The sequence below is a fragment of the Nothobranchius furzeri genome, chromosome 12 (assembly GCF_043380555.1).
Source record: "Nothobranchius furzeri strain GRZ-AD chromosome 12, NfurGRZ-RIMD1, whole genome shotgun sequence".
Classification (NCBI taxonomy): Eukaryota; Metazoa; Chordata; class Actinopteri; order Cyprinodontiformes; family Nothobranchiidae; genus Nothobranchius; species Nothobranchius furzeri.
Window position 1 is genome coordinate 51,972,512 of NC_091752.1, and position 17,305 is coordinate 51,989,816.

A 17,305-nucleotide genomic window follows, 5' to 3' on the forward strand; every position below is an offset into this window, starting at 1 on the left:
TCAGTAGTTGATCATCCAATAGTTACACTCTGAGAAAATTGTTTAAATCTTATCTAGTGGTTTAAAACCATATTTAGCTGATTGACACTTGCAAAAACTTTTTTCTATTTTTATTTCCTGATTTTTGGCAGCAGATAATTCAAAATAAAATGCAATCTTCTTCCTGTCTCTCTATGCACACACTAAACTAGAAGCGTTCGTGCATGACCAGATTTTCACAATTAGACCTCGCAGATGTTGCTGCCTTTATTTGGTTATTTTCATGCTTGACTTGGAGCAGTTTGCATGTTTAAGAGAAGGGAAAAAGCCCCAAGGGGTTGTTCTTTTTATGTGCAAAACAAGCCTAATTCTCAAAGATGTGCCGAACTGATGAACTTTATTTTAATATTTGCTTAGTTCAGTTGAGAAACGTTTACCAAATGCATTAAACAGGATAATTAACCCCTCCCACCTCCGAACTCTGTGTTTAGGGACAGGGTTTGAATTACTTTTATGTGCAAATGTCCCATCCATTGGGTATGTTGGGATTCGATCTAAAATCTTTACTAGATTCTTGCTTTTTGCATGGTGACTTTGTTGTGACTTGGTGCTGCAAAAACTGAATTAAAGGTAAAAAGATCATCTCAGCTAGAGAAATGAAAAATAATTGACAGCTGAATTTGTAAATGAGTTGAGTGAACAAAAGAAGTTTTAGAGTATGACCTGGAGGATGATGGGCAGCTACATTTATTCCACATTATCTTCTAAGACAAATAATTAATATTTTGTTTATTTTACATGTAAAATTCTGTTTCAGACCATTTAAAGGCGCTGTAACATTCTATTTTTTTAAACGACAGAAGCACTTTATTTTGGGAAAAAGAGGAGTGATCATGCCGCCTACTGGACACGTGAAACATCTGCAGCTAGTTTCACCTCTGATGAGGTGATCAGGCCCATTTTACCAGCAGATGGCATGCTTGCTGCAGTCTAAAGCTTAAAGAATCTCATGTGTGAAACATATGCCATGCTTCTCAGGTTTATGATGTCATCCTGGTTCCTGGGTGTATCCTGGAAACCACTCACTGCAGTCTTCCACTGCATAAAAGTCCATCCAGCCTAAAGAAATCAGCTATCAAAGAGTTAGAGAAGCTGTATTTCTGTAGTTGTTTATATGAGGGTTAATTTTTAATGTATTTTTCTTTCATTTTAATTATTTTCTGCACACTGGAAAGTTATTCACAAGTTTATTTCTTGTATGTGGGGAAGTGCTGACGATATACTTGAAAGTTAAAGACCCGAGCAAAGACGGGTCATACACAGTCATTTGACAAGTAGATAAATATATTTCACTGTATTATTGAGTTGTTGGTAATTAAAAGAGTATTTTCAGATATTTATAGAGACGACTATTTGCTTCTAATTCATCGTTAGCATTGTTAACTCAGCCTCTAGCCTCCTTCCCACGATATTAGAGTAAAACAAAAAGATACCATGGCTTCTTAAGTGTACACGACATAACATTTGGGTCGATTCGATTATGTTTTGTGATCATTTCTCTGTAAAATTCCTACTTCTCATACCTTTAATCTTGACTTTTCATGCAATAGAATGAGTAAAAACACTCAGTGGTTACATGCACGTCTAAATTGAGCTCTGGCAATAATTGAACTAAAGCCGTAAAGTGTGGTTTACTGAAAACCAGAGGTGGAAAGTAACAAATTACATTTACTCGCGTTACTGTAATTGAGTAGCTTTTTTGTGTATGTAAACTTTTTAAGTCGATTTTAAAATCTGAACTTTTACTTTTACTTGACGACGGGCGACGGTGGCACAGGAGTTAAGTGCTCGCCTCGCAATCGGAAGGTCGCAGGTTCGAGACCCGCTCAGTCTGTCGCTGTCGTTGTGTCCTTGGGCAAGACACTTAACCCATGTTGCCTGCTGGTGGTGGTCGGAGGGACCGGTGGCGCCAGTGCTCGGCAGCCTCGCCTCTGTCAGTGCGCCCCAGGGCAGCTGTGGCTACACTGTAGCTCATCCCCACCAGTGTGTGAATGTGTGTGTGAATGGGTGAATGACTGATTGTGTTGTAAAGCGCCTTGGGGGGTTCCAGGACTCTAGAAGGCGCTATATCAAATACAGGCCATTTATATTTTTAAGAATTTTAATTCGTTACATTTTTTATCATATTTGCTACTGAGTAAAAAAAAGTAGGCTTAATAATACATTTAAAATATTGCACGTTGAAGCGTCGGAACAAAAAGAGAGACACCTATGAACGCCACCCGTGGGGGATGTGGGTGTACACTTTTTATAATGACGACATTAAACAGCCACATTTTTCCTGCAGTTTTGCTCAGAAACATCAGTTCATTCTCTGTGATGCACGCGCTGTTTACCCCTCTCTCCCTTCCTGTCCTGCTGGTTGAAAACCGAACCTACGTCCACCGATGATATGTCATCAGTTTTCTGCTCGGTTCGGTAGCCAGGCTCAGTTCCATGTTTGAAATGTGTTTCCCCGACTGCTCCGCACGGCAGCGGCAAAGAATGTTTAACAATCAGAAGACCTGCAGGCAGCCTCTGACATTTGTTTGTGTAAATCAACGATACCGGAGCTAATTCAGCTGTAAACATGATTTTCTCCATCCCTGTGTGTGTGTATGAACTCAGAAGTTGCTTCTTGATGCCACAGATATGTGATGATTTAGCCTGTTTCTTTGTTTTACTCAAGAAAAGGAGATTAAATTATTACGAAAGCAGTTCAGTTTAGTTAAATTAGTAATTCAAATTGTTCTAAAATGCTGCAGTGTGTGTGTGTGTGTGTGTGTGTGTGTGTGTGTGTGTGTGTGTGTGTGTGTGTGTGTGTGTGTGTGTGCGCGCGTACTACACATATAGGACTGCATGAGACAGCGTGGTTTCATCAAATCCATGCATCTTATTTCAAGGTTGAAGTAATGGCGAACACAAATAACTCATATTTCATAAATAATGAAATAATGAAGTCTTGATAGTGTCTACGATAATGTTTTATCATATATGGTACATATCTTTGGTCTGGGATGGGGCTGCCACGATTCGCCGACTCGTCACGACGGCGTCGACAGATAAAATAATTGACTATTAAAGAGTCGATGGAACATATTTTTCCACTTACCTGCTGAGTGAGTGAACCCACTACCAAGGATGAACTCTGCTAACTTTAAAAAATCAGCTGCTCTAAATAAGCATGATGTTCGAAGAGGAACACAAGGATGGACACAGATAAAGGAACTGTAAAGTAGGGCAGGGCTAATGTTAGCAGCTGTCATACCGTCCATGTGAAATGTTTGACTTTCAGTTGGCTTGTTATATTCTGTGACAGGTTAGAGCAGGGCTTTTCAAGTTCGGGCCTCAAGGGCAGGTATCCAGCACGTTTATGTGGTTTCTCTGGTCCAACATGCTAGATTCAGTGGTTGAGTCACCTATGCAGCAGCTCATCAGGCTCTGCAGAACCCTGTTAATCACCTGCTGATTGAAGTCAGGTGTGTTGAAGCAGAGTTTTAAACTAAAACGTTTTGGATACCGGCCCTCAAGGACCGGAATTGAATACCCTTGGGTTAGAGCACAGTGTCATGAAAACACTCAGATACCTCACATACCGATGGAATCTAAACAATTCAATTTTTTGTCAAAATAAAGAATAATTTTAATCACATTTGAAACGTACAATCCTGGAAATACTTCACCCAATCAATGTGCACATCCTGTTCTCACTGATTGGATCGAAATCCCTCCATCAAACTGTGTGTGTGTGTGCGTGCGTGCGTGCGTGCGTGCGTGTGTGTGTGCTCACATGAGCGCGTTGTGAGCTGGCATTGTGATTTTGCACTACTTAGATGTAGCCATCCTTACGCTGAGAAAAATGTAATAAAGCAACTTTTACTTTGAGTACATTTTATGTACAATACTTTTTACTTTTACTTGAGTGAACATTTAGGCAAGTATTTTACTTGCACTTGAGTAAAAAATCTTCTAAGTATTGGTACTCGTACTTAAGTAGGAAATTTTAGTACTCTTTCCACTTCTGCTGAGAACCCATCCTTTAATAATTATTTCTGATTATAATCAGTCACTCTGAGTTTTCCATGCAGACGGAACTTGAAAATAGTCTCCTACACCTATCTCCTGCATTAGCCGGTGAAACTCTAGGATTTGAAAAGTCTGACAGATCTACGTCACAGTGTCACTTAACGATCATAGACTAGCCCATCTTTGCTAGCGACGAGGAAGGCTGTTGTTGAAACAACAGCAAACATCCCGACATGTTTAGGCGGACCACTAGCATCTCCACCACACAGCAGAAGCTCCTCTAGCCTTGTGTAATTTGTGGAGATGAAACATCTATGTTGCAAGTCAGTGGTAGAGTTGCGTTGCTGTTGTCCAATCCGAGGTGAGATGTTAAAATATCAGGAAATAAGACTCCAAAAGTTGCCGTCTGAAGCTCGGCTCTGATGTGGGTAACTGGTAGTCCCTGGAAATGGTGCACCTGTATATTTTGTCCCCCTGAGTGTGACTTACAAGGCATCTTTGTTACGTTCATCCGGTGTTGCTTCTCTGAATCTATATTTTTGGTTCCTTTTTTTTTTTTTTACACAGAGTAGAAGAGATTGCTTCAAGCATTTTGCTAGCAGTTTTGGATACTGCTGTTGCCTTCCTCACCGATGTTGGTAGTGTCATGGAGACGGATGTACAGAAAAATAACTCCAAACCCTTAAAATTATTTAATAATTTAGGGGGGCAGCAGTAGCTCAACAGGTTGAGTGGGTTGTCCAGTAATCGGAAAGTTGCAGGTTTGATCCCGGCTCCGGACAGAGAACCCTGCTGTTGTGTCCTTGGGCAAGACATTTAACCCACGTTGCCTGCTGGAGGTGGTCGGAGGGACCGGTGGCGCCTGCGCTCGGCAGCCTCGCCTCCGGCAGTGCGCCCCAGGGCAGCTGTGGCCACATTGTAGCTCACCACCATCAGTGTGTGAATGTGTGTGTGAATGGATGATTGATACTGTAGTGTAAAGCGCTTTGGAGTCCCTACTCTGAGAGGCGCTATACAAGTGCGAATCATTTATCATTATATTCTCTGAGCACATTTCTGAACTCGGCTATGAACGTCTTATTTCAGTTGCCTATTTTCCATCAGAAACTCCTGGTTCACCGACATCTGATGTGGACTTTGTTAACCCCAAAAATGTCATCTCTGACCTATCTTACCATTTATCTGTTTATCGTTCACCAATGTTACTTTGACTGGGAATCTAACCACTGACATGCTGTTCTATAGGGGGCCGTACCACAAAGCTAAGCTTTTGTATCTGCTATTTTGGAGCCTTCGTTCAGGCTTAGATGATCATGGTCATGATTGCATCTCCATTGTCTGTTTATATCTCAACACGTCTCCTGAATCTGGTAAAGTAGAAAATGGTCCCACAGAAGTAATCCTAAAAACATTCAATATGATCATTATCTAAGCTATGTGGCTACACAATGAAAGAATATTTAGGGGAATTTTCTATTTGACGTTGTACTTCAGATCTTATTTAGAGTATTTGTTTGAATTTTCTGCCTTTTTAAAATCTAATTTCCGTCCATCTGTTTTCTACTGGTTACCCAAGGCTGGGTCTCAGAGGTTTAGACAACCATCTCACAGCTCCATACTCCTATGGGATCCCAAAGAGGATATGTAATCCTTCCAGTGAGTTCTGGGTCAGTCCTGAGGTCTCCTGCCAGGAGGCAGATGCCTAAATGCTACCTCAGCGGACTCAATGGCAGCTCTACTTTGAGCTCCTCCGTAAATAATGTGGGTCTTTAACTTATCTTATAGCTGACCATGACCACATTATGAAGGTTCGATTTCAGCTGCTTGTATACAGAATCTTGTTTGTTTGATCAAAATCAAAACCTTCCATCCATCCATTAATTTTCGGACACTTACCTGGGCTCGGGTCACGGAGGCAGCAGCCTAAAAGGTAAGGCCCAGACTTCCTTCTGCCCGGCCACTTTGACCAGCTCATCCGGGGAAATCCCAAGACGTTGCGTGGCCAGCCGAGAGACATAGTCCCTCCAGCCTTCAGTCTTCCTTTAGGTCTTCTCTCGGTTGGACGTGTCTGGAAAACCTAACCACGGAGACGACCAGAAGGCACCCTAACTAGAAGCCCAAGCCACCTCAGCTGAATCCTCTCGATGTGGAGGAGCAGCGGTCAACTTCGAGCCCCTTCCAGATGACCGAGCTTCTCACCCTATCTCTAAGGGAGAGCCATCCTGTGGAGAAAACAAATTTTGGCTGCTTGTATCCGTGATCTCATTCTTTTGATCACTACCCAAAGCTTGTGACCATGAGGGCTGTTACATATCAACCAGTAAATCGAGAGCTTTGCCTTCTGACTCAGCTCTCTCTTCACCACGACAGATCTGTAACGCCCGCATCACTGCAGATGCAGCACCGGTCTGCCTGTCGATCTCTAGCTCCACCTTTCCCTCACTCGTGAACAAGAACCCGAGATACTTAAACTCCTCCACTTGGAGCAGGACCTCATCCCTAACCTGGAGAAGGAATTCTCATTTAAAATCTTTGTGATCATATTTAAGGATCTGAACAGAGCTTTGCCTTTTGCTTTCTTCACTAGAACAGACCAGAATAATGACCTTATTAGAACAAAGCACCAATCCCTGATCCAACTTTTTCTCAATACTGGTCAGCTTGCTTCTCACACCAAACCTTCCGTCAGGAATCTTGGCGTGACCTTTGACCCAGCTCTCACCCTGGATTCTCATGTCAGTTCTCTTGTTCGCTCTTCCTTCTTCCATCTCAGGAACATTGCTAAGCTGAGTCCCATTCTGTCCCGCTCTGAACTTGAGACAGTTCTCCACACCTTCATCTCCTCACGCTTAGACTACTGTAACTCTCTTTTCACGTGTCTGAGCAGAACCTCCCTGAACCGTCTACAGGTGGTTCAGAACACCTGTGCTCGGCTTCTGACCAAGTCCTCCAAATACACCCACATCACCCCGCTTCTCCTCCAGCTTCATTGTTTACCAGCAGTGATGGGAATAACGCCGTTTAAAATAACGGCGTTATTAACGGCGTTCTTTTTTTGGGTAACGGAATAATCTAATTAATTACTTTTCCCACTGTTCCAACGCCGTTACCGTTACTGGGGACGGAAGGTTGTGCGTTACTATGTGCTTGTCGAACGTTGAGCAGCAGTGTGAGGCTTTCTGACCGCCACACTTCAGCTGCAGCCAGGGAGAGAGAGGTGTCGGTAACGCACTTACAAGCATGATGATGATTGGCTGGGTGGGTGGAGACCCTCAGTGTTCGCACTGTCACTGCCTGCAGTAGACAGAACAGAGCAGTGATGGGAATAACACCGTTTAAAATAACCATGTTACTGAAAAAACATTTTTTTTTCAGTAACGAGCAAACTAATTAATTACAGTCTTCTTTTATCAAAACGTTGTTTCTGTTACTGATAAGGAAATGCGTGCGTTAAGCTGTGCGGTGTGTTGAAGCTGTCATCAGCTGATCAGGAGCTAAAGAGGTAGATGTTTTCATCCAAGCGCATCACAGCCGTGAAGAACGAGGAAGACGTGATGAATAGTCTAAGGCTGCAGGTGTGGATCTGCAGCTGTGCCCTTCTTAGTGTGACAGCGGGACGTCCTGAAGGTCCGCTCACCTGTTCACCGCTCAGATGTCCTGATCTTCTACCTTCCTAGATCATCCAGCTGTAACCTGTTTCTGATCATGTCTTTAGTCCCGCTGTAACACTGATGCATCAGTCTCACACGTCATGGAGCTCAGGTGTTATCAGAACTACCTGTGTGTGTTTACCACCCAGCTTCAGCTCTTCTGTGGTTGGGTCTGACCCAAGTTAGTAAATGTAAGTCCTCCATCAGGCTTGTGCCTCTTCTAGCGTCATTTTAAAGCATTTTATTTATTTAACCATTACTAGATTAGCAGCAACAGAAATGCTACTAAAGCACACAATTATGTGAAGCTGGAAAATTTTAAATACTGTGCAAAATTACATTTAATTCTGTAATTTAACTAGACTGAGAGACCATTTAAAGGCTCGGGAACCTTTACAGGTGTTTCTGTTTGCAATTTTAAATGTTAGCTGATTGGGGTCTTGTTAAATATCACACAGTGACCTTTTAATAGTCTAGATAAGTGTAAATGTTCCTGTTAATAGTTTCTCCTGTTAAGTGCTCATTTATTTAAATTATTCAGGTTTATAAAAAACATTTGGACATACATTTTATTATGTTCCAGTCATTAGTCATTTATATTTCACTACTGTAGTCATTTATGGTAAATTAAGTAAGTTCAATTAACCCATTTTTCTTGCATTCTTTAATGAAAAAAGTAATTGAGTAGTTATTTTTCTTGGTAAATAGTTATATTTATAATCTCGTAACTCGGTAACTGAGTTACTTTTTTGACAAAGTAATTACTAACTATAACTAATTACTTTTTTAAAGTTATGTTCTCAACACTGGTTGCCAGTCAACTTCAACTTCAACTTCAAGCCTGGTTCTGGTCTATAGGGCCTTACATGGACAAGCACCATCTTACATTGGTGATCTTCTCAGTCCCTACCAGTGTTGGGAAAGTTACTTTTAAAAAGTAATTAGTTGTAGTTACTAATTACTTTGTCAAAAAAGTAACTCCGTTACTAACTGAGTTATGAGATTATAAAAGTAACTAATTACCAAGAAAAATAACTACTTAGTTACTTTTTTCATTAAAGAATGCAAGAAAAATGGGTTAATTGAACTTACTTAATTTACTATAATGTACTACAGTAGTGAAATATAAATGACTAATGACTGGAACATAATAAAATGTATGTCAAAATGTTTTTTTATAAATCTGAATAATTTAAATAAATAAGCACTTAACAGGAGAAACTACTAACAGGAACATTACACTTATCTAGACTATTAAAAGGTCGCTGTGTGATATTTAACAAGACCCCCCCCCCCCCCCCCAATCAGCAAACATTTAAAATTGCAAACAGAAACACCTGTAAAGGTTCCCGAGCCTTTAAATGGTATCTCAGTCTAGTCAAATTACAGAAATAAATGTAATTTTGCACAGTATTGTAATTTTCCAGCTTCACATAATTGTGTGTTATTAGTAGCATTTCTGTTGCTGCTAATCTAGTAATGGTTAAATAAATAAATAAAATGCTTTAAAATGACACTCGAAGAGGCACAAGCCTGATGGAGGACTTACATTTACTAACGTGGGTCAAACCCAACCACAGAAGTGCTGAAGCTGGGTGGTAAACACACACAGGTAGTTCTGTAAAACACCTGAGCTCCATGACGTCTGAGACTGATGCATCAGTGTTACAGCGGGACTAAAGACATGATCAGAAACAGGTTACAGCTGGATGATCTAGGAAGGTAGAAGATCGTGATGTCTGAGCGGTGAACAGGTGAGCGGACCTTCGGGATGTCCCGCTGTCACGCTAAGAAGGGCACAGCTGCAGATCCACACCTGCAGCCGTAGACTGTTCATCACGTCTTCCTCGTTCTTCACGGCCGTGACGCGCTTGGATGAAAACATCTACCTCTTTAGCTCCTGATCAGCTGATGACAGCTTCAACACACCGCACAGCTTAATGCACGCATTTCCTTATCAGTAACAGAAACAACGTTTTGATAAAGGAAGACGGTAATTAATTAGTTTGTCGTTACTAAAAAAAATATTTTGTTAGTAACACGGTTATTTTAAACGGCGTTATTCCCATCACTGCTCTGTTGGGTCTGCAGCAGGCAGCGACTGAGACTGTGAGAACACTGAGGGTCTCTGCCCACCCGGTCAATCATCATCGTGTTTGTAAGTGTGTTACCGACACCTCTCTCTCCCTGGCTGCAGCTGAAATGTGGCGGTCAGAAAACCTCACACTGTTGCTCAACGTTCGACAAGCACATAGTAACGCACAACCTTCCGTCCCCAGTAACGGTAACGGCGTTGGAACAGTGGGAAAAGAAAGTAATTAGATTATTCCCTTACCCCAAAAAAAGAATGCTGTAAGTAACGCCGTTATTTTAAATGGCGTTATTCCCATCACTGGTCCCTACACCCCCAGCAGGTCCCTGAGGTCCAGTGATCAAAGCCTACTGGTTGTGCAGCACCAGGCTAGACCAAAGGTGACAGATCATTTGCTGCTGTGGCCCTCATACTCTGGAAGTATCTCCCCCTGAGCCTGAGAACAGTGGACTCAGTGGTCTCCTTTAAAAAGCAGCTGAAAACTCACTTGTTCAAGCTGGCTTCTGCGTGACCTTCATCACCACTCTCTCTTTATTCTGCTCTCCCCACCTATTCCACCTTTCTCAGGATCCACTGATTTCCCTCTTTCCTATTCACTCTCTCTCTCTTTCTTTACATTTTAATCACAATTGTCTATTTTTTGCTCATTTTAAATATATTTTTTAATCATTTTCTAAATTCTTTTTTATATTTTTATTTTTTGTTTTTGTGAAGCGTGTCGTGATTTTTATCTTGAGAGGCGCTATAGAAAAGATATTTCCTTCTTCTTCCTCTTCATCACATGTAAACAAGTCCATTAGACACTTAGGAAGGAATTGAACATACTTTCTTTTTGTTAAGATCCAGAAATACAACCAAATCTATTTCTCTTTCTCGTTTATAAAAGTCTGCAGGGACAAAACGTTCTGTTTTTCATTTCTAACATTCCACTGAGTTCAATTTCTGATCCCCTTGAGGGGAACACATTTCTTTGTCCAAATATGGTCTCAGGGAAGTAACAAACACTGATGCAATGTTTGGTGCTGTTGCTTTAAATGGCTCCAGGAAACTGGGCTCCCACGGACGTCATGGGTTTTCCTGAGCCAGGCCTCACAAGAGCAGGAAGTGCCTAATATGGTCTGTTAACCTGCTCCCCCCCCCCCCCCCCTTTGTGTTTCCTGCAAAAGGAAGCAGCAGAAAATGGGGGATGGGCGAGACCAGAAGGGAGCTCAGATAGATCCAGGGCCTCTTCCTGGCTGTTCCAGAGGACAAAAATGCCTTCCATTCCTGTAGAGAGAAAGGCTGAACTACTTCTGTTTCGGTGTTTGTTGAAGTTTGTGCTGTATGGAATGTTTAAAAGTCGTTTAATCATAATTTAGAATTACCTCATTGGACTAGAGAAAATAATACAAGGAGCTGATTTTAGATAACAGCAAATAACCAAAGTGTTGGGTTTGGCAAAATTACAGCTAGTTAAGCTATGCTTTGCTAAAGTGCACTTATTTATAATACTCTCAGGACATGGGTAGTTTAGCTAGAGCTAAAACTGACCTTCATGTGCCAGTAAACAGTAAGGGTAAGCTTTTTCGTTTGCAAACTACAATCAAAACCCATTAAACTCTAGTGCTTTTACAACCCCCACCAAATCATCAAAGGCCTGGAATTGTGGTCACTTTGGGGTATACACAGAAGAACGTGGGGTCAAACTACATTTTTAGATGTCTTTCAAAAAAAGCTGCATCAGACCAATAAAAATGTTCCAGTAGATCTCAGAGAAGAGAGAATGCAAGCAATCTTATTCGAAATTTCTGGAGTATAAATCTAAAGTTTCCCAGAAGATTACCACTCTGATCATCTCCTGTTAACAGTTCCATCTCCTTTCCTTGTCCCTTTACCTCAGATGACCCAAAGTCCTACTAAGATTCAGAAGCTTACAACCAGATTTGTTCTGAGAGGGTCAGAAACACAATAGAGGTGCGGGCAAAGGGCATTAGCTTAGGCATATGTCTAACTTCTCAGGAGATATAAGATGCAATTTTCAGGTGGACCACTGCTCAATGGTTAAATTAGCCTATTTCTTCTGCTTCTATGCTGTAGCTTCACTTCTGGTGTTTTTTTGTTTTTTTAGATTTTTAACAATTTTTAAATGTGTGTTTTTAATGTTCTAACTTTGCAGCTTAGTAATTCCTTATTTAAGCATTAATAACAAGCAGTTATTGGTGCTTTATTAATAGTTTATTAATTATTAATAATGCACTATGTGATGTTAATAAGGAGACCCTTAAGTGTTGCCATAATGTGTTTTTTATTTTTTTTAATTTAGCAAATAACCTGTAAATTAGCATTTAGAACTCTGTTTTTTCAACAGATTTAACTCATAAATGTATAATCTGGTCTTTTATAGTTCAGACTGGAACTACAGTTGTGTAACAGCTGCTCCAGGCTGGTGGAAACATAGGGTGGAAATAACAGTCTGTACGCGAGGACGGTGGGCGGGGCTCTATCACGAGACATCACGAGCGTGACGTCAACGAGGTAATAAGTACTTGTCCCGCGCGCCGTCTGTTTTGAGACTGCGCGTGAAGTCACAGTCACGAGACGGAGTCCTGGCGCTGTGATTGTTTTGATCTACTTTGAAAACAAACTGTGACATGGAGGTCAGCGCTGAGGCCAAGAGGATCATGGTGGTGGCTTTGGGGAAGCTGTACAGCTCGCGCACGCAGCGAGGCGGGGTCCGACTCCACCGGAGCCTCCTCCTGACTCTGGTGATGAAGTCCGCCCGGGACATTTACCACGCGGCCCAGACGGCGGCTGAGAGTGCGGCGGCTGTTTGTGAACAACATACGGAGATGGAGACGTGCGCGGAGCCGAGTGGAGGTCAGGAGCTCCAAAGTCCCAGTTCTGTTGCAGCAGGACGGACTGAGACTTCCCCTCACCTTCTGCCCGGAGACGCTGACTCTCACAGTGGCGCGGACAAGGAGAATACGTGCCCCTTTGGCCCGGCACAACACACCCGGAAGCGCCGGGGCAAAGCTACAGCCGAACCGGACTTCATACCCTGTAAAAAGGCTAAACTTGAGTGTGGGATTTCCCCTCAGCAGCTCCATGTGAGCTCCGTTTTGGACTATGTGAAATGCGGTGAACTGGGACCCCCCATCCCCCTACAGACGGTCATCGCGGCGTGTTGAAAAGCCCTTCGTTGGCTTTACGTTTTACACACGTACTGAAAGGGGTCTTGAACTCCTCTCACCGCTTCGAGGTCTGGGTTAGGATAAAGACCCGGATGCCCGCCTCGGAAATCCCACTCAAGACAAGTCTGGGCATGTTACGAGTCTTGACGGAAGCAGCCGGTCTGTGCCCCTGGCCCAGTCTCAGAGACTTCCAGATGGATCATGGCAGAGCTCCAACATCCCAACGGGACTGAGCTCTGAGCTGTCTTTGAACTCATCCGTTCTTCCTCTCAACAAATCAAATGAAGTGATTGTGTTGATGTCTGCGTGTTGACATGAATGTGATAAAGTGTAAAACATCTACCTCAGTATTTATTAAACTTTTTCTACTTGAAGTTAACCTGACCTGGTCTGGTTTTGTTTTCATTTTCACAGGAAGTGTCAGATTTAAACATGCTTGTGTCTGGAGGGAAAGTAGTTGATAAGAAGTTGTCCTGCTCCTTCCCCCACTGCTTTTCTTTCTCATACACACGCACGCGCGTGATTTGCACAATAAAAGCCAGGACAATTCAGGGGATTGTGGTCCAAAGGATGAGGGGGTGGGTGCCATAAAGCCACAGGCTGACCAAACACTTAAAAACAATGGGGGTTCTGTTGCTGCAAGAGTGTGAGCTGGAGAAGATTGTCTGGATCATTGAGATCATTAGTGATGCAGTCAATACTTTGATTCAAGTAACTGATGCAGAGTTTATGTCAAATCTGTGAGGATATGATGAAAATCCTATCGGCTATTTAAAGGATGCAGTTCAGGTTTCCTGCAGCATGTTCAGGAGGATTTTCCAGTGGCTGCTTGTTTTGGGGGAAAGGGGGTGAAGCTAGAAAACAAGAAGGAATGCAGCACCAAAAAAAAAAAAACCCAGGAATGCAGAGGGTGGGGGGTTAGGCTGTGTGAACCCCATGAGGCCCTGGCTGAGAGCTTATTCTTCCGGCTGAAACTGGTGCAGCTTGTCTGTGAACACCGATCTGGATCAGTCTGGTCATGTCTGAAAACCTATATGCATCATTCACCTTCCCTCTACACCTCCTGAAGCGGCATGCCAGAAGCATTTTACTCCCAGGAGCTGACTCCAAATAGAGTTTCCTCACATTTATTAGCATTACAGGGGAGTGATTTAAAACTAGACTCTTTTTGCATTTACAAATTCATTTGGAATGTACTGTCGATTTAAAGCTTTTTTCTTAGTGTGTGACAGGTTGTGTGTCTCAATGATGTACTGGAGACCTGTCCAGGGTGTCCCCCGCCTTTAGCCCGATGCTGGACTGGTATCCCTTTAAGACGAGTTTTTTTTCTGCAGGATATATTGAATATTTGTCATCATTCAACACTATCAAAATGTGCAACATCAATTTGCAGGGTCTGCTAGAACTGTAGTAGCTCATATGCAATAATATTTACAGTATTCTGAGTTTTGATGACTGAACAGAGAGAGGTGAGGAAAATGTCCATTCATTACAACATTCAGCAATGCTTTTTATGATGCAGTCCTAGTTTGGAGTCATTTTACAATATTTATCTACTTCGGTCTTGATCATGCTGCAACTAGCTGTTTTCTATGGAACTATAAAGTGTTCAAAATTAAATCTATAAATAATACAACATTAAATATGTATCTACATGAGTAAACACTGGACAATTTTTATTTGATAATGAAATAGTGAAAAACAGACTGTAAAAATCTGAGCTCAATTTTATGAAATGTTTTTCTTTTAAAATGTGTTTATAGAGCAAGTCAACCCCTACCAGATTCTAACTCCACTCCCACTTCATGTTTGAAAAATGCAACAAATGCTGTTGCCTAGCAGACCGAGGGGGCGGAGCTGCTAACAAATACACACACACACACAGGCATTGTGACATCATAATCTACCAGTTTACATCATAGCATACCTCTTAGCCAATAGCGGTGGCAGATTTAAATTAGAATACAATGCAGAGTTTTTACCTGACAACGGCACAACACTGCCAGTTTTAGGCAGAATATTTAGATTTTAACTAAGATGCACTGAAGTGCCAAATTATTGACGGCACGTGTCTGCAGCACGATTAGACACTCGTTTCTTTAGTTTATCAGCAAAAAAAAGGTTATTTGGGGGTGACTTGCTCTTTATGAACGTAAAACTTTCCAAGTTCATCCTTCCCCAATGATGCAAATTATTGTTCAGGCATTTTTATTTTGTTCTTTCAGTTTTTATTGGATCATGTTCATTTCACAAAGTTAGCTTTAATTTCATAATAGTGTTTTTTTTTACTATGGCTGATTTATATCATTATGGCAGTTTTCAGCAGAATATCTTAAGGTTGGTTTATGCTTGACACGTCCGCGAGGTCCGCACGGCGAAATTGAATCATTTTAACAACCACGCGCCTCCGCATGGCCCAAAATTTCCGCACCGCGCACCTAGGAAATTTTCTAACCACGCGGACGGCCGGACGCGGAAAAACATGGCGGACTGGCAAGAACTAGTATGGCAGAGGTTCGTAAATACAGACATTTGTATGATTCAGCTCTCAGAGATCACCGTGATCAACATGTTGTTAATAATTCTTGGAGAGAAATTGCTCGCACTGTTGGAAACGACGAGGACGCTGTTAAAAAATGCTGGAATGCCATGTTGTAAACAACAGTAATTTTTACTTCTACTATGGTGTAGTGTTGGATGCATGCCATAGAGCTCCATGCTGCCCCCTACAGTTTGGGAGAATATTGGCTCACCGCAGAGACAAGCCGCATGAACCATAAACGCTGCAAGTTGTGAAGCGCGTTCCATCCGCGAGCCGCATCACCAAGCGGAAAGTAAATGCGTCAAGCATAAACCAAGCTTTGGTCAGCCAATAGGGAGCCGAGAAGCCTCCTCCCTTTCCAGTCGGGTCATGGGGCCAAAAAAATTGAATGCAAGTCAATGGGGCTTAAAACACTATTTGCTAATCCATTTTGCCTTACGCCCTAAATTGCAAATATGTTATAGTTCTATTTAAATGTAAAGTAACGAAGTGTGTTTTGACCACATTTGGCCACATTTATGAAGGCTCTTTCTTCCTGAAGAAAGTATTTGACGTTTGCTGAACTTACAGCCATTTTCCCTCAGTTTTTCTCCGTGTCTGGTTCGGTTACGTCACCTTTGTGATGCACATTTGTAGTCTGGGACTTATTTTTACACAAAACCTAAAATAGCTTTTCCCATCGTTCGAAAATAAGGTATCAAAACCTGTCTTTAAAATTCATAGACATCATATGTGAAATCCATGGCACAAAACAAGCAGAATTGGAAAATAACATTTTTCACCCCATTGACTTGCATTCATTTTATCGTTCTTCTGGGGACCCATGGTCCGGAAGTAGTTAGGAGTGACTTAAGGCTGATTCATGTTTCTCCGTCTAAATGTCTAAATGAGCTGAATGTATTGAAAAATGTAGAAGCAAAAAGCACCAACAAGCAAATAAAGTACAAAAAGTAAGTGAAGAATGGAGAAAAATAATCCTAAATAGCATAAAACAAATCTGTGAACATTGTATAAAAATTTGGGACAGCTAAAATGTCTAAGCATGTGTTATTTCAGTTGGACAAATTTAACAGTTTAATCTTTACATTTAGCTGAACTGTGAAATTAGCAGCTTATGCAAAATTTTGTAACTGATTGCTGAAGTTGTTTGATTAGCTGAAATGAAGCTGAAACTAAGCTAAACTGGCAAATGAGCTGGATGTAATGAAAGATGTAAAAGCAAAAAGCACCAAAAAGCAAATAAAGCACAAAAATAAGTGAAGAATCAAGAAAACTAATCCTAAACAGCAGAAAACTGAAATCTGTGAACATTGTTTAAAAAACTGGACAGCTAAAATGTCTAAACACTTGTTATTTCAGTAGGTCTAGTTTAACAGTTTAATTTTTTCATTTAGCTGAACTGTGAAATTAGCATCATATGCTGATTCAGAAACTGATTGCTGAAGCTGCTGAATAGCTGAAGTGAAGCTGAAACTAAGCTAAACTGTCAAAATGAGCTGAATGTATTTAAAGATTTAGAAGCAAAAATCACCAACAAGTGTAATAAAGCTCAGAATATAGGTGAAGAATGAACAAAAAATGCTAAACGGCAGAAATTTTTAATCTTTGAACAATGATTAAAAACTCGAAATTTGAAATGTTTAAACAGCTGGCATTTGAATGAGAATAGTTTAATGGGTACATATTTACAATTGGCCTAACTGTGAATTTAGAAACATTTGCCAATATCTGAAACTGATAGATAAACAAATGTTCAGATTTGATATAGGATGGATGGTTGGATGAATAAAATGATGGATGGAATGTT

General features: G+C 41.4%; 1 protein-coding gene across 1 annotated transcript; it reads left to right on the forward strand.

Annotated features, from left to right (window-relative positions):
* The first annotated feature begins 12,315 nt into the window (after positions 1–12,315).
* ier2a (immediate early response 2a) lies at positions 12,316–13,335 on the forward strand. Its single transcript, XM_015945853.3, has one exon. The coding sequence runs from the start codon at positions 12,417–12,419 to the stop codon at positions 12,951–12,953; it is 537 nt and encodes a 178-aa protein (XP_015801339.3). The 5' UTR covers positions 12,316–12,416; the 3' UTR covers positions 12,954–13,335.
* The last annotated feature ends 3,970 nt before the right edge of the window (positions 13,336–17,305 follow it).